Below are 15,703 nucleotides of genomic sequence, written 5' to 3'. Positions count from 1 at the left end.
TCACTTTGCTTTTAGAATTGGATGTGCCTTCCAAGCAGGATCCATACCCCAGGTGCAAGGAATAATTACAAAAAAAAAAAAGGCAAACCCTCTAAGTGGATCCAGAACCGTAATGATTTGCTCATGCTGGGCTAACGCATGTCCCTGTGTCTGCATCGGTACTATCCAGCACCCTCACCCCTGCAGCCCCTCAGTTTTCCTGCCATCCATGAGACTGCAGGATTTAACTCCAAATGGATGCTCCCTATGTTCAGTTTACGTCCCTGGTCTCACCTCAGGTGCACCAGGGAGCTGAATTGTTGTGCTGCGAGGAAGGTGGAGATGCCCCTGCCCTAAATTCTGCTGAAACACTCTCCTGCCTGGTGGCGTAAAGACCTAAAATGTCCTTTGGCCCTAGGAAGGAAGGTAATTAATGTCTGTAGCCCAAATCATTTCAATCTTACTCAGTATTAAATGGAAGCAAAACATGACAGATGAAAGAGGGAACTGCTTAATCAGCCAGGGGAGCTCTCCAGGAGAAAACTGCTGGTTGTTGGGAAGTTTCAGGCGGAAGGTACGCACCCGCTCCCCTGGGGGGCCGGGGCACCCTATAAAACAGTGGGGACAGTGCCCAGCCCCACCACCTGCTCCCAGCTGCCACCGCTGCCGTCTCCACCTGGGTAAGTTAAAACGGGCTCCATCTCCTCCACACCAGGCTCTTGCCCAGTCCTCTACAGGAGTTCAAGGTTTGTTACCTGCCTCCCTTCCACCTGCAGAGGACATCGGGGAAGGGTGTATCTCTGCCCTAAAATGAGGGCTGCAAGGGGTTGTGGGATGCAGCGCTTGCAGGGTCTGCAACCACATAGCCAGTTGCATCCTGCATGATTTTCCTTGCTGAAGGAGAGGGGAAAAAAATAGAATAGGACATACCCAGGCTACAAGGATTGATGTCCCCCTGTTTATGGAAGGGCATTAAAGGTCTTTTTTATTTTGGGATGGGATAGTTTAGCTCACATTGTATTGATTTAAGTGGGCTTTGCTACAATTCGATGTATCTCAGTGAGCATCTTGCTTGCTGAGGGCTCTCTGTCAGCTTGGAGCAGGAGAGGGTCTGCTCTCTGTTCTCAGCACCCGGTGACTCCAGCTTCCCCAGATCTGCAGCTCAAACCAAACTCCTCCCATTCTCCCGAGCGGGGCGGAAGGGAGGCAGGGGGGCATGCTGGCTCCTGCCCATTTGGAAAGCCTTTCTCTGGCGTTTCTAAACCATCCAAACTCACTCTCTAGTTCACTCTCGCCCACCTATAATGGGAGCCGCTGCGTGAGGGCTCAGCAGGGGCAGACCAGCCTCTGCCTTGCCTTTTACAGCCTGGCTGTGGCTTTCAGGTGCACATCCTCGCCGAGCCATGTCGGGCTACGACCTGTGCCTGCCCTCCTCCTGCGGTCCCCGGCCACTGGCCACCAGCTGCAACCAGCCCTGCCTCCGCCGCTGCGGGGACTCCACCGCCGTCATCCAGCCGCCCACCGTCGTGATCACCCTGCCCGGGCCCATCCTCAGCTCCTACCCGCAGAACACCGCAGTGGGCTCCACGGCGTCGGCGGCGGTCGGGAGCTACCTGCGGTGCTGCGGGATCCCCGTGTGCTCCGGCGGGGCCCGGGGGCTGGGGAAGGCGGGGTTGCTGTGCCTGGGCAGCGGGCTGTAGAGGTGTCCCCAGCGGTCACCTCCTCCTCCCGCCGGTGACAGCTGCGTGGCCGCGTCGGGAGGGACAAACGAAGCGCAAGGACCAAGGCTGGGGAAGAGGACTAAGCTCCTGGGTTTCCCAGCTGCGGAAGGCACCCGCAGTTCCCCCAGGAGGAAGAGAGCCCTTGCGAGCTTGTCACTCCAGACCGTGCTTCTGTATACCTTTCTCTTGCAAAGTCTTACTTTATATTTCTATGTTCTATGCAGCATTTGCTGCTGGCTGGGCATAAATGCTTCTAGCAGACTGTAGACGGCACATAATAGTCATGAGGTGGTGGGGAGGAGGAACACCTTGTAGGGATTTGGCTCGTCCTGGAATGGGGTTTATCCATTTCTTTACTGAGCACTGGAAACACATTTCTTACACTCTGAACTGATTTACTCTCCTTCCCCTTCTCATTAAAGTCATGCTACATCATAGACTGAGTCTTCTGGTGTTACTTGTTCTGGGGTCTCAAGGGGTGACCTGCTCTGGGGGCAACTTGTTGCTGGTGGGAAGGGTTCTTTTTCGTATGAAAAGGGGGTTTCTGCTGCCCAGCTCTTGACTGTGCTGACCAGAGCGTGTGGTTTGCTACAACCAGCCCGAAGGCAACTTTCTCAGCCTGGAAACCTCTCCTGCCCCACGGCAAACACCTGCTTGGAGGTAAGGAATTCCCACAGGAGCAGACTTAGTGCCTGTTTTCTTGAGGAGCTGGGAACATAAGGTTTGACATTTCAATATGGCATTTGCCCTGCATTTTGCAGTGATTTTTTTTTTTTTTTTTTTTTGGCTGAGCTAAGGAGAGTGGAGGTGGGGGTCTGTGAAAAAAGGTAGGAGGTGCTCCTTTGGAGCCCTGCTCATCTAATGTTTAATGGGTGACAGTGAAGAGTAAAAAAAATTCCTAAGATATATCGGGGCAAAACCAGACCTCAAGGATTAGGCTCTTCATTCTTGCTCTTTGCCACATAGTGCCCACCCTGGATGCAGGTGCACCTTGTCCTGCAGCCCATGACCACATTCCTGCAGCCCATGACCAGCCCCATCAGAGAAAGAGGGGTGCCTGCCATGTGAAATGCAGTGCAGGGTTATCATCCAGGTTACCTCTGGACCCAGAGTTGACGATCTTAAGGATCCTTTCCAACCTAAATGGTTCTATGAGTTGGAAGCCCAAATTTGTGGAGAGCTGCGAATGAGCACTGAGGGATTAGAGGTGGTGTGGGGAAAGGCATCCTAAGATATCTCAGAGACACCAAGTGCTATGGATATTCTAACCTGTGGCAAGGAAAGATAATAATAAGGACATGAAGAAGAAGCTATAATTTCCCTATGTGCTCCAGATACAAAGGCAAGGGCAACAGCAGGACAGGGAGCTTTGCTGTGTTGATGAGTGGGGAAACATGCAGGTTCCATGCTTGGGAGCTGGTCAGTTAGAGGGGGACGAGGCTCTTCCCAAAGACTAAAACCCCAGACTTTAGTCAAGAATTGGAGAATAATTGTTTTATTGATAGGGGATGCAGCTGTCTCTGGGAGAAGATGTCAGGCATCGAGTAAAGCCTCTTTTTAAGATGCCATGTATCATCAGGCAGAACTTTTTCAGCTGATGGAAGGAAGAATAAGAGTATTTGCATAAAACTGATAAGTGCTTATAATGAGGGATTATGCCTAGCTCGAAAGCATGTTGATCTTCAAAACCCTTTGACCAGGCTCAACTGGTTTTATTGCTTGGGAGATTTTGCAGAAATGCTCCCAATTTGGAGAAAATCTGCGTGGCAATTGCTCAGCAGGCAGAGCACTGGGAGAAGGGAACTGTGTTTTCACATTCCTTTTCCAAAGACTGCTCAGGTATTTTTATCCCAGCTCTAGAAACTGTCTGCAGAGATTGGATGCAAAAGTCTGAAAAAAAGAAAAGAAAAGAGGAAAAGTGCTGAAATTCCAGCAAAAGCTTTGTTGGGAAGCTGCAGGCCTCTGGGGCTTGTGCAGCTGCCTTCCACCAGCCTGCTGCATGGAACAGTCCTGCATGGAGCAGGTGGAGAGAATAATGGCATTTTTATGTGGAATCATTCAGCTTTTCACTGAATGAGTCCACCGGTGAGGTTACACAGATTTTAATTTTTTTTCCCCTGAAAATCCAGTGTGTCCGAAAATCCATACAGGTCCTTGATTTGACTTGAAAATTGTGATGCTTTAGTGCAGACAGTTGGGGAAGTGAGGACCTTGGTGCCCTGCATGGCTCCCTGTCCCAGGGACTCAGTCTTCCACGGGTGCCTTGACCCAGCTGGGAGCTGTGCCTCAACTCCAGCTGGGAGCTGTGCCTCCTTGGCTCCCAGCTCAAGAGCCATCCTGAGTTCATTCCACCACATATCCCCCCCAGCCAGCATTTGCCCAGGGCAGGACCACACAGACCTGCTGATCAGGCCCTAAAATACAGGTTCCTGCAGCCAAAGGCCCTGGTGAGAAACAGGGAGCTACATACTGAGACTGGGATGAAAAATAATGCTTAGCGAGTGGAAGGGTGTACATGGAGAGAAACAGCTGGGTCCTGGGATTTGGTCCCAGCATTGCCTGGTTATGGCTTTCAAAAGCAGCAAAAGTAGAAGCATTTCTAAAAAGAGCCTGGAGTATAGCCCAGGTGGAACTCTCTGCCCATGCCTATTGAGTTTTATGTCTCCTGCTCACCTCCCATCTTTCCTCAGTTGCTTTGTGACCTTGGAGGAAACCTTCTCCCTGTGGTCACTCAGTATCCTCTCACTCCTGGAGGATGGGTACCTCCCCACCCTGGGGATGGATGAGGTGGGAAGGAGGAGGGGAAGTCATGGTTTGAGGAGGAACAAGTGGAGAATCATAGAGAGTTGCTATGGAAAAGGGAAGATTGGTGTGAAGAGCAAGTGGGACCATCCGGAGTGGAGATTTTGTCAAGGGAGATTTAAGTTGGATCTCAGGAAAAGGTTCTTTCCCCAGAGGGTGTTTGGGCACTGAACAGTCTCCCCAGGGCAGTGGTCACAGCCCCAAGACTGCCAGAGCCCAAGGAGCGTTTGGACAACACCCTCAGGCACATGGTGGGATTCTAGAGGTTGTCCTGTGCTGAGCCAGGAGTTGGACTTGAGGGTCCTCATGGGTCCCTTCCAACTCAGGATATTCTGTGATTCTATGGAAATCCCAGGCAGCATGGTGCTAGTGATAGGGACAGAAGAGTTGGTGGTGGCTGGGTCATTGATGGGTCATCCCAGCACATCAATCCATGGCTTCTCTGCCATCACATCCAGATGAGAAGACAAAAATTGTGGTGTCTCACAGCAGTGGGAGAGGATGAAGAGCCAGATCCACCACCTGTGCCTTTGCTGGGTTGCAAAATGTGTATCTCAGACCAGGCACTGAGCTGAGGGCAACGCTGGGAGGGCGAGCTGGCATCAACAGGCAGCATCCCTCACCCTCCTCGCTGGGGCCAGAGCGCTTGGGGACACACATCCTGGAGCCAGCCAGGTGAGAGACAGAGCCCCTGGAGCTGGCAACCTGCAGGCACAGCAGGTGGAGATGGGACTTGTGTGGCCCAACCCTGGAAGTGTTCAAGGCCAGGATGGACGGGGCTTGGAGCAACTTGGTCTAGTGGAAGGTGTCCCTGACCATGGCAGGGGGTTGGAATGAGATGGTCTTGTAGGTAGGTACCTTCTAAACCAAACCACTCTCTTTTTGTGAAAAATATCCTTCCTCACCCACCAAAGTCTTGCAATGCAATTTCCCACCAAAGCAGAGAGGACACCTGCTTTTCAGCTTTAGGAAGCTAAGAGAAAGTGGTTGTATGGCCAGGATAAGAGGGAGATGAGGGCACCACTGAGGACATCCCACCCCAGGCCCCCACAGAACGAGCACAGGGCAGGGGCTTGCTGCCGTTCCTTGGGGTGTCCTCCCTGCCATGCCTGGAGAGTCAGACAGGCAATAGCTCTGACAAGGGCTTCAGCTCTTCCCCAGGGCTGGAAATCCAATAAAGCAGGAAAATAACAGGCTGCCCACACGTGTGAGTCATGGGGGAAGAAGTAGGCAAATCAAAAGGCACTGGCATCCCAGTCTGGCCCTCCTGGTGCTCCCTGTGGGAATGGGGCTCACAAGGCTTGCACCCCAGTGAGCCCGCAGCCCTGTTGGCTCCGTGTCTCACCCTGAGCCCAAATTATCAACAGACATTGCTCCCGGCTGTCCTACACCCTCTTCTCCTCCGAGCTTTTGCTGTCAATGGCAGCCCCTGGGGAGACACAGGGATGAGCGCAATGAAAGCAGAGCCCAAATCCCAACAGTTTACAGGGTCCTACGAGGGAATTTGAGTTTTAAACTCAAGAATTGTTCAATTAGACATTCCAGGGCTGCTAATTCATGTTTCCTGAGAGGTTTCTGCGCATTTCCCAAAGAGGAGAAGGGTAACGTGGCCACTGCTGTGCGAGGTGGCTGCTGTCAGTGCTGGGTGTGTGGGGCTGAAGGAGCCGGGTGTTCACGGGGGGTTACCAGACCTGGAAACCACGGGGTGCAGAGTCTCCCCTGCCCCCTTCCCCCAGCCCTCTGTGATGTGAAGGGCAGGGGGGAGGAGCAAGGCTGTGGCTGAACTATCCTCCCACATCACCTCAGTCAGCTCAGGGGGTTTGGATGGAGGGAGTCCCTGCTCTGGCACAGCCATGTGATGCAATCAGCACTGGAGGCTCACTGCTGTCTGAAAGTCAGCTCTTCGCCCTGTTCTCCCTGTGAGAAGGGGGGTTCCCACCAGCTGGGGCTCCTGCAGCAGCTCGTGTTCCCACCCCAGCACAGCTATAGGCAGCCCAACCCTCAGGAACTGTGTCCTGAAAAATTCCCTGTGTCCTGCCTTGGAGCTGAACCCCAGTCCTGCCCCCTATGGCACCTGTAGGAGGCCCAGCCCCAACACCTTGCTGATCCCCATGGTTGGCAGCTCCCAGGGACTTGTAAAAAAGGACAGATGAGGGAATTTGCCAGTAACCCAGAACTCACAGCTCCTGTCCCCTGTCCCAAAGCCATACAGGACCATGTGGAATAGGTCTCTGAGGGGTGGTGGTAGGAGATGGGGGCACCCAAGAGCCTTCAGCCTGTGCTGAGCACCATGGGGGAATGGAGGACACAGGCTGAGGGCAGGGGGAATGGCTCTGCCCTGGCTTGTGTGTCTAGGGGTATGATTCTCACTTTGGTGCGGAGGTCCCAGGATCAGCTCCAAGATGTGCCCTTCTTTTGGGCACTGGTGCCCATGGGGCTGTGACATGGGTTGGAACAGCAGTGCACAGCATAGTGGGGTTGGTCCCACATCCCAGCTGCACACATTCCTGTGGGAAGGATGGACCCTCAAGGGCCAGTAGCAAAGTGCTGCTGGAGCAAGGGGATGTAGCTCAGCAGGAGAGCGCTTGCTTTGCATGCAAGAGGCCCTGGGATCAACCCCCAGCATCTCCATGTCTTTTTGCTACCCCCAGACCCCTCCCTGCTGGCTGCAGGGCTGCCAGAGCCCCCCCCCCGAACAGCCCTGGGGCTGCCTTCTGGCATGGCTGATGTGGAAATGCTTCCTCAAGGTGGTGGATGTGCTGTGGAAAACCTCAGCCTCAGCTATATCCCTAAATCCAAAATGTGGGGGATAGAGGGGCTGGGGATGAAAAAGGAGTGCAGTACACCAGCTTGTGGGGTGTAGGGATAGGTTTCTCATTCTTGGATGCAAGAGATCCTGAGTTCAACTCCTGGATAAGCACTCCTTTGGATACGACCCATCCTTTAGATACAACCCCTCCTTTTGAGGGCATCCCCTCCTTTGGATAAAGCCCCGGCTTTGGAGATAGCCCTTCCTTTTGGGACAACCCCTCCTTAGGGGACTCCACCCCTGCTGCTCTCCGATGACCAGTACGGGAGGACCAGCCCTCGCATCTCCAAGCTGCCCACGAACAGCATCCCGTGGGGCAGTCATTCAGTGGATGGAATTTTTTTCACGGGGGGACACGATCCCTGCAGTGTCACCGAGTACATTTCCTCTCCCCAACGCTTCCCGAGAAGGGGATGTAGCTCAGTGGGAGAGCGCTTGCTTCGCATGTAAGAGGCCCTGGGTTCAATCCCCAGCATCTCCAGTTTGGGTTTTTTTGTTGTTGTTTTTTGGTGGTTTTTTTCCCCCACAGTCCCAACCCAGTTCCTCCAGGCGGCAGCGACGATAAACTCCACTTTTACATCGGGAAAAAGCTTTCCCGAAGGGGATCCCCCCGCACCACGGCAGCGCTGCCCGCCTGTGGCCGCGACGGCAAGTACGGACCGCACCCGTGCTCTGCCGTCCCTCCACTGCCCCGACAGCCCTCTTTACCCACCCGGGAGGGGACCGGCCGGCCCTGTGCCACCCGTGCGCCCTGTGCCAGGCGGCGTCACCCCATGCGTACCCCGAACCCAGTGCTGGGAGCCAAAAAGAGAAGGGCTCGTCCGAGATTTGAAGCCGGGCTCTCTCGCACCCTAAGCGAGAATCATACCCCTAGACCAACGAGCCGGGATGCGCGGGCGCGGCTGCTCCCGGGGACCCCCGAACCGGGGGAGCCGCTCGGTGGGGCCGGGGGAGCAGAGCGGAGCCCACCGAGCCCCACCGAGCGGCCCCCGGCGGCACAGCCCCGACACTTCCCCGCTCGCCAGGACAACGGGGCACACAGGGAGCGGGGGTGGCCGGGACGGGGGCTGCCGTGTGTCGCCCCCCCCCCCCCGGGAACGGCGAAATGGGGCTGTGATGGCCGAGGGGTGAAGGCGTTGGACTCGAAATCCAATAGGGAATTCCCTGCGCAGGTTCGAATCCTGCTCACAGCGACAGGGTTTTTAGCCAACGCCCTGATACTACCCACGGTGGGAGTCCTGCGGTGCTCGCACTTGGGTGAGGGTTCCCGGGAGCCGGAAGCACTGGTACCCGGAGCACTCCTAGCCCCATCCCGACTCTCCCCTCCCCCCCTTCTCCTCTCTGGAGAGCAGCTCAAGACCCGGCAATGCCTCAGGCAGGGACTTTGATGGCAGGAGCGTGGCACAGACACACCCGGAGTTCTCTGGATTTTGCAGACCCGGGAGAGGTGAGGAAAAAGGTAGTGAGGGGCAACTTTTTCCCGGGTTGGATGGATTCCCTGGGTGGATTCCCTCCATCGCCCTGTCCCACATCCTTGAGGGAGCAGTGCACCCCGGCTCGTTTGCCCTGCTCCCGTATGTGTTTTTGGGCACCAGCCACCCTCCTCCTTCCCAGCTGCTCTCCCGATGTTCATCCTGAGCCACGTGGGAAAGCAAAAGAGAGACCTCCCTTGCCCTGCAAAGCCCTCCCCTGTTGCCAGACAGGGGAGGGAAAAAGCCGTAGGAATTTCTATACAGCTTTGGGGTGCCAGGAGGTAGCCCCAGAAGTGTTCTGGCGATCTCTGGCAGCCCCGCAGCCAGCGGAGAGGGGGCTCTGGGGAGGTAAAAGGACATGGAGATGCTGGGGGTTGATCCCAGGGCCTCTTGCATGCAAAGCAAGCGCTCTCCCGCTGAGCTACATCCCCCCCCCCCCCCCCCCCCCCCCCCGGCACGGGCTCTGCCGCGGTTTTGTCCCCAGTCCGAACAAATGCCTATGTCAGCCGCCTTCCCCAGCCCCCCAGGCTGCGGAAAGGCGGTTCAGGGCTTTGTAGGCTCTGGGTGTCCCTGAGGTGCCAGCGGGCTGTGAAGGGAGTGAGAAGAGGGGGAAGGGCTGTCAAGTATCCCCGGATGCGGTTTTGTGGCTAGAGCCCCCGGGCAGAGGTGGCCGGTGGGTCTGCGATGGCACCTAATTCTGCCCGAGTGCCCCATGCCGTGAGGGTCGGTTGCGGGCGGTGGTGTGGGCAAAAGAAGGGCTCGTCCGGGATTTGAACCCGGGACCTCTCGCACCCTAAGCGAGAATCATACCCCTAGACCAACGAGCCGGGGTGTGCGGGTGATTTTGCCCCCCTCCCTGTGTGTGGGGAGACCGCGGCCACGTCCCCGCTCGCCAGGACAACGGAGCACAGCGGGGGTGGCTGGGCCGGGGGCCAACATGTCCCGCACGCAGTTGGGGCTGGGGCTGTGATGGGGTGAAGGCGTTGGACTCGAAATCCAATAGGGATTCCCTGTGCAGCTTCTTATCCTGCTCCCAGCGACAGGTTTTAGCCAACTCCTCCACACCCACCCTGAGGGTTCTGGGAGAGTCACTGGCAGCCGGGGCATCCCCAGCCCTCCTCCTTCTCCTTCTCGTCCTCGTCCTCCCTGGGAAGCAGCTCTTCAGCGGCTCTTCAGCCGGCGGCAGGGATTGCGATGGCCCTGGGGGCAGAAGAGGGGCAGAAGCACAGGTGGTGTTGTGCGGGTTTTGCAGAGGCGGGTGAGGTGAGAGAAAAGCTGGTGAGGGGAGTGGGGTGGTGAGGGGCAAGATTGTGTCGGTGTGTTGCGTGGATTCCCGGCAGTGGCGTGTTCCCCAGCCCTGCAGGAGCAATGTAGGGCGTCTGGCAGGCGGGGGCCGGTGGTCGGGCAAAAGAGAGGGGCTCGTCCGGGATTTGAACCCGGGACCTCTCGCACCCAAAGCGAGAATCATACCCCTAGACCAACGAGCCGGGGTGCAGCCGTTGCCCTTTGGGCAGCCCGGGACTTTCGGGGGCTCGGGGGCAGGCGGGGCTGTGCGCGGCCGTGGCTCTGCGGGAGCAGGGGGGTCTCCCTTGCTGGGGCCGCTCTCTGAAGCAGCAGCCGGAGGTGGGCGCGAGGCGTCAGCGCCTACATGTCCCCCCAGCAGCGGCGGGGGCGGCGCTTCCTCCCCCAAAGCCCCTCGGCGGGCCTGGCAGCGGATGGAGCGGGGGGGGGGGGCTTGGCAGCAGCATCGGCCGCTCTCGGGCCCGGGCCGTCTCGCCGAGCTGGTGGGCCGCGGCAGCTGCGTTTGTGCTGGCTGGCAGCAGAGGCCCGTGTGTGTTTGTCAGGGGGCCGTCCGTGCGCGGGCCGTGGTGTGCGGGCCTGGCGTGGTGCGGGGTGGTGTGCGAGGGCGCTGGCGGGGAGCGCGCTGAGCATTGTTGGGCAGGGCGATTAGCGGGCGTGTGTGAAAGCTGGCGAGTGTGGCGAGCGTTGCGGGGCCGTGTGTGGGTGCAGGCGGTGTGGAGTCGGGCGTGGCGCGCGTCCCGCCGTGCTCGCAGCGCCCTTTTCCCGGGAAGCATCCGGGGTGTGGGTCCAGAGCGGGGGGCGGGGGCGGGCGCGCACCCCGGCTCGTTGGTCTAGGGGTATGATTCTCGCTTAGGGTGCGAGAGGTCCCGGGTTCAAATCCCGGACGAGCCCTTTTTTTGGCTCCCACCGCTCTGGTCCCCCCAGCACCGATGTTCATCCCAAGGGACACCCCGACTCCTCTAGGAAGGGACACCAGGGGAGGTATCCAGGGAAGTATCCAGGGGAGGACAGGGAGGGAAATGGCCACGGGCATTTCCTCGCTGCCTGCCTTGGGGGACCAGCAGGCAATCCCAGGCAGGCCGTGCCCACAGGCAGCCCTAGGATTGTTCTGGGCGTTCCGGTAGCAGCCCCGCAGCCAGCGGAGAGGGGGCTCTGGGGAGGCAAAAGGACATGGAGATGCTGGGGGTTGATCCCAGGGCCTCTTGCATGCAAAGCAAGCGCTCTCCCGCTGAGCTACATCCCCCCCCCCCCCCCTCCCCCCCCGTGCAAGGGCTGATTGAGTTCCCTCACCCCCACTGCTGCCCCTGCTCTGCCCTCAGGGCTCCAGACCAGACAGTCACAGCCTGCATTCCACCATCTCCATTGCTGCTTTTAAGGGATTCCTTCCTATTTTTGGGATGTGGCCATGCAATATACTCTGCCCATGCCCACTTTACTGGGCTCTGTTTCCCCCTCACTGCCCTGGCCCTGGTAAAATACTCTGCCCATGCCCACTTTACTGGGCTCTGTATCCCCCTTACTGCCCTGGCCCTGGTCCCACCCTGCGGCTGGGGACCACTTGTGCCACCCAAGGCAGGTGGGTGCCCAAAAGAAGGGCTCGTCCGGGAGTTGAACCCGGGACCTCTCGCACCCGAAGCGAGAATCATACCCCTAGACCAACGAGCCGAGGTGCTGTAGGGTGGCAGGAACCCCATCCTTCACTCACAGAACTCACAGAACTTTGTGGGGTGGGACCTGTGGCAGCTCAGTTTGTCCTGATGGATGGTCACAGCTGGGAGGTCACCCTTGCTCTTTCCTGGCTGTGGGCATGGCTATGGGCTGTACCTGCCCTGACTCTAAAATGAGGCTAAGAGGAGTACAGAGGTCAGCAGGACCTCCAAGTTTGGGGGTGTCCAGGCAGGGGATGTAGCTCAGCGGGAGAGCGCTTGCTTCGCATGTAAGAGGCCCTGGGTTCAACCCCCAGCATCTCCAGCTTTTTTTTCCATCCACAAAGCCACCTCCTCCACAGGCCAGTGATGAAAAAGTCATGTCTACCTCTGGGAGGTCTCCCCAAAGGTGGGGGATGCTCCTGCACCCAGCACCATGGCAGAGCTGTCCACTGAAGCTGTAGTGGCAGCAGGGCCCCCCTACATTGCCGTTCCCCCACTGCTCCAACAGCCCCTTCCCCACCCATGAGGGAACCAGCCCTGGCCATGACTGATGTGTGTCTCTGCCCACGGGCACCAAGCAGGGGGGGCTGCTCGTGCCCTCTGTGCCAGGCAGCGGTGCCTCAACCCCACAGAGGCCATGCCGGGCAGTGGGGGCCCAAAAGGAGGTGTCAGCCAGGAGTTGAGCCCAAGGTCCACAGCCAGCCAGTGCCCAGTGCAGCACCTGCCCCCTCACTCTCCAGCAATGCCGTGGGATGGGGTCACCCAGACCCCCACCCCATCCAGGCCTGCGTAAAACCAATCGCTGTGAGCAGGATTCGAACCTGCGCAGGGAATCCCTATTGGATTTCAAGTCCAACGCCTTCACCCCTCGGCCATCACAGCCACAGCTGATCCCCTGCCTGGTAAGGACAGCCAGGGACACCCCACTTTGCCCTGGGCTCTGCCTCCAGGGAGAAAATATTCCCCAGCCTGCTGTCATGGCCCTGCTCAGCCCCAGTACCCACACCTGCCAGGGCTGGGAAAAGGGGACATCCAGGGATATTTAGTGATGGCTGGAAAAATTCCAGGTTGCCTCACCACAAGACGGGCACTGCAGGGAAGTATCCTCCAAGGATGCCCAGGGCTACAGTAGGTCTTGGAGGGAAAAAGACATGGAGATGCTGGGGGTCGATCCCAGGGCCTCTTGCATGCAAAGCAAGTGCTCTCCCGCTGAGCTACATCCCCCTGTGCAAGGGCAGGGGAGGGAGGGTTGGCCAAGTCCCCGCCCCCCCACTGCTGCCCCACTGCTCACCCTGCTCTGCCCTCAGGGCCATCACCCTTGGGACACACACTGCCAGCCTTGGGGGCCCATCCTGCTCACAGGAATGCATCCAGCCAGGAAGGGGCACCCACCCCTCTGTGCCAGGGCCCTGGTTATGCCACAGTCCCACAGGCCAGCCAAATAAGATGGATGCCCAAAAGGAAAGCCCATCCAAGAGTTAAACCCCTCACAGCCTATGTGAGGATCATACTCCTAGACCAACAAGCTAGGGTGCTGCACCCCACTGCACCCCGAGATCTGTGCCCCACAATTTTGGGGGTCGGCAAGGGTGGTTGGTGCTGCCTTTTGCCCCTGGCAAAAGCCTAGAACGGGGAAATCCATCTTAGTGTGCCCAGGATATGTGGCCAGTGTTTAGAGGTGTCCACGGTGGCATGAATTCCCTGGACCCAGTGGCCACAGGGGCAGGTGGACCACGGGACCAGTGGGGACTCCTGGGCACCATCCTGCTCAGGTACAGGGGGATGTAGCTCAGCGGGAGAGCGCTTGATTTGCATGCAAGAGGCCCTGGGATCAACCCCCAGCATCTCCATGTCCTTTTGCCTCCCCAGGGACCCCTGTCTGCTGGCTGCAGGGCTGGCAAAGCCACCCAGACCCCCCATAAAAGCCCAGGGGCTGCCTGCAGTCACAGCTGGCCCAGGAGTGGGGGGACAGCAGTGGTGCATAGTGGGTGCCCACACCCCATGCCAGACCCCAAGCTGCCCTGCTCATCCTGGCCAGCTCCAAGCTGCAGTGACTGGGGGGAAACAAGGGGACGACCCCAAAGAGCTCTGCACCCCCAGAGAAAAATAAGAGAGGCTCTGCCCAAAGGGAGGACTTCTCTGGGAGTTGGATCCTGGACTTCTCACATCTGAAGGTGGAACCACAGCCCCAAGCCTGCATGGGGCTTCCCAGCACTCCCTCATGGCCCACGGGGTTGGTGTGGGTCCCAGCTGGCCCATGGGCAAAAGTAGATAAACTCACCCCAACAATCTGGGTGTCTGTGGTCCCCACCCTCTGGGACAGGAGGATTCTCCTTGGCCCCAGGTCAAGTGGCCCATGTCTCCCTGCCCTACAGTGCCTCATTTTCTCCGGCACAGGAGCCACTTCCTGGGAAGAGTGTGAGGGACAGGGCTGCCCTAAACCCCACAGCGGTGAACTCCTGTAGGGGCAGCTAAAACCCTGCCGCTGTGAGCAGGATTCGAACCTGCGCGGGGACTCCCCCATTGGATTTCGAGTCCAACGCCTTCACCCCTTGGCCATCACAGCCCCATTTCACCACTCCTGGCGGGGGGGGACAGCAGCCCCCGGCCCGGGGGTCCCCACACGGGCTCAGCTGGTCAAAGTGCCTGTCTAGTGAACAGGAGATCCTGGGTCTGACTGCCAGTGGTGCCTGGGCACTGAGGGGGAGATGCTTTTCCTCCCTGCCCCAAGCTGGGGGGCACTGCTGGGGCCATTCTTCCCTGCTGCCCCTATTTGCCCCCCTCACAATGACAGCACTGCCCCAGAGCGGTTTGGGTGAACACTTTTACCTGGGGAGCCTCTATTGACAAGGGAATGGAGGTGAGGGGTGAACTTCCCCTGGGAGCAGGGTCCTTGGACACACACACTGACTGTGGCCACCAGTGCAGAGGCTGCACTTTGAAGTTGGCACCACTGGTGTAGGAGCCCTTGGGGCACATGTCCAGCCACAGTTATGATGAACAAGCACGTTCACCAACAACTCCGATGGGAAGAACACTTCCATATCTTCTCTGACTGCAGTCCCCAGAGAGTTCAAGGCATCCATCCACGGTTTCATGCCTCCTTTGTCCCAGTTTGCTTTCCGGTTGCTCCCTCCTTTTGGGAAGGTTATCACCTTACTACTCAACAGCCACTTTCTGCATTAATCACTCCTTTGAAGATTTCAGAGTGTTTTCTTTCCCGTGACTCCTGGATAAGAGGCTCCCAGCCACTCCACACCAGGACCTTGGCTGCCCCTCTGATGCTACCTCGATTTCTCCTGCCATCATCACCCCCCTCTCCAAAACACGGCGCTGCTGCAGGGCACCAGCGACCTCATGCCCCTTGGGCAGGATGCAACGCGGTGGTCCCCTCCGTGTCCTCGGTGGTGTCCCCAGTGCCCCCCATGGCGGCAGCAAAAGTGCGACGAGGGTGGGATTCGAACCCACGCGTGCAGAGCACAATGGATTAGCAGTCCATCGCCTTAACCACTCGGCCACCTCGTCCCGCCGCGGGGCCCTGTCGCCCCCTGCCGGCCTGACGCCGCCGCCGCAGCATTCCCACCCCCACCCCCCCCTCCTTGCCGCCTCGCCTCCCGCAAGCCCCAGCGGGGCGGCCTCCACCGCCGCCCTCTTAGCGCAGCCGGCAGCGCGTCAGTCTCATAATCTGAAGGTCCTGAGTTCGAGCCTCAGAGAGGGCAATGCTTTTTTTTCCGGCTTGGTTTTTTTTTTTTTTTTGCCGCACCCCGGCCTCCCCCCTTGCTCCTCGCCGACATTTTGGGGCCACGCTCAGCCCCGTGAGGGCCCGCCGGTCCGGGCAGGGCCGTCACGGGCGGTGGCCTGGCCCTTACGGGCGCGCGGCGGGACGAGGTGGCCGAGTGGTTAAGGCGATGGACTGCTAATCCATTGTGCTCTGCACGCGTGGGTTCGAATCCCACCCTCGTCGCGCTT

The 15,703-nt window shown here is 58.4% G+C and overlaps 1 protein-coding gene and 18 non-coding genes across 19 annotated transcripts; 9 read left to right on the top strand and 10 right to left on the bottom strand.

Annotated features, from left to right (window-relative positions):
• Positions 1-1,382: 1,382 nt before the first annotated feature.
• On the top strand, positions 1,383-1,679 carry LOC116789244 (beta-keratin-related protein-like). Its single transcript, XM_032692840.1, has one exon. The coding sequence runs from the start codon at positions 1,383-1,385 to the stop codon at positions 1,677-1,679; it is 297 nt and encodes a 98-aa protein (XP_032548731.1).
• A 5,382-nt stretch (positions 1,680-7,061) lies between these two features.
• TRNAA-UGC lies at positions 7,062-7,133 on the top strand. The gene has a single exon. It is a non-coding gene; the product is annotated as a tRNA-Ala (tRNA).
• Positions 7,134-7,720: 587 nt separating this feature from the next.
• Positions 7,721-7,792, top strand: TRNAA-CGC. Its single transcript has one exon. It is a non-coding gene; the product is annotated as a tRNA-Ala (tRNA).
• Positions 7,793-8,124: 332 nt separating this feature from the next.
• On the bottom strand, positions 8,125-8,196 carry TRNAP-AGG. The gene has a single exon. It is a non-coding gene; the product is annotated as a tRNA-Pro (tRNA).
• A 225-nt stretch (positions 8,197-8,421) lies between these two features.
• TRNAS-CGA lies at positions 8,422-8,504 on the top strand. Its single transcript has one exon. It is a non-coding gene; the product is annotated as a tRNA-Ser (tRNA).
• Positions 8,505-9,142: 638 nt separating this feature from the next.
• Positions 9,143-9,214, bottom strand: TRNAA-UGC. Its single transcript has one exon. It is a non-coding gene; the product is annotated as a tRNA-Ala (tRNA).
• A 324-nt stretch (positions 9,215-9,538) lies between these two features.
• TRNAP-AGG lies at positions 9,539-9,610 on the bottom strand. Its single transcript has one exon. It is a non-coding gene; the product is annotated as a tRNA-Pro (tRNA).
• Positions 9,611-10,198: 588 nt separating this feature from the next.
• TRNAP-UGG lies at positions 10,199-10,270 on the bottom strand. The gene has a single exon. It is a non-coding gene; the product is annotated as a tRNA-Pro (tRNA).
• A 634-nt stretch (positions 10,271-10,904) lies between these two features.
• On the top strand, positions 10,905-10,976 carry TRNAP-AGG. Its single transcript has one exon. It is a non-coding gene; the product is annotated as a tRNA-Pro (tRNA).
• Positions 10,977-11,256: 280 nt separating this feature from the next.
• Positions 11,257-11,328, bottom strand: TRNAA-UGC. Its single transcript has one exon. It is a non-coding gene; the product is annotated as a tRNA-Ala (tRNA).
• Positions 11,329-11,678: 350 nt separating this feature from the next.
• TRNAP-CGG lies at positions 11,679-11,750 on the bottom strand. The gene has a single exon. It is a non-coding gene; the product is annotated as a tRNA-Pro (tRNA).
• A 234-nt stretch (positions 11,751-11,984) lies between these two features.
• On the top strand, positions 11,985-12,056 carry TRNAA-CGC. Its single transcript has one exon. It is a non-coding gene; the product is annotated as a tRNA-Ala (tRNA).
• A 478-nt stretch (positions 12,057-12,534) lies between these two features.
• On the bottom strand, positions 12,535-12,616 carry TRNAS-UGA. The gene has a single exon. It is a non-coding gene; the product is annotated as a tRNA-Ser (tRNA).
• Positions 12,617-12,886: 270 nt separating this feature from the next.
• Positions 12,887-12,958, bottom strand: TRNAA-UGC. Its single transcript has one exon. It is a non-coding gene; the product is annotated as a tRNA-Ala (tRNA).
• Positions 12,959-13,512: 554 nt separating this feature from the next.
• Positions 13,513-13,584, top strand: TRNAA-UGC. The gene has a single exon. It is a non-coding gene; the product is annotated as a tRNA-Ala (tRNA).
• Positions 13,585-14,217: 633 nt separating this feature from the next.
• On the bottom strand, positions 14,218-14,300 carry TRNAS-CGA. Its single transcript has one exon. It is a non-coding gene; the product is annotated as a tRNA-Ser (tRNA).
• An 877-nt stretch (positions 14,301-15,177) lies between these two features.
• TRNAS-GCU lies at positions 15,178-15,259 on the bottom strand. The gene has a single exon. It is a non-coding gene; the product is annotated as a tRNA-Ser (tRNA).
• Positions 15,260-15,380: 121 nt separating this feature from the next.
• On the top strand, positions 15,381-15,453 carry TRNAM-CAU. The gene has a single exon. It is a non-coding gene; the product is annotated as a tRNA-Met (tRNA).
• A 163-nt stretch (positions 15,454-15,616) lies between these two features.
• Positions 15,617-15,698, top strand: TRNAS-GCU. The gene has a single exon. It is a non-coding gene; the product is annotated as a tRNA-Ser (tRNA).
• The last annotated feature ends 5 nt before the right edge of the window (positions 15,699-15,703 follow it).

The sequence above is a fragment of the Chiroxiphia lanceolata genome, chromosome 7 (genome assembly GCF_009829145.1).
Source record: "Chiroxiphia lanceolata isolate bChiLan1 chromosome 7, bChiLan1.pri, whole genome shotgun sequence".
NCBI lineage: Eukaryota > Metazoa > Chordata > Aves > Passeriformes > Pipridae > Chiroxiphia > Chiroxiphia lanceolata.
This window is presented reverse-complemented; position numbering and strand designations above follow the sequence as displayed.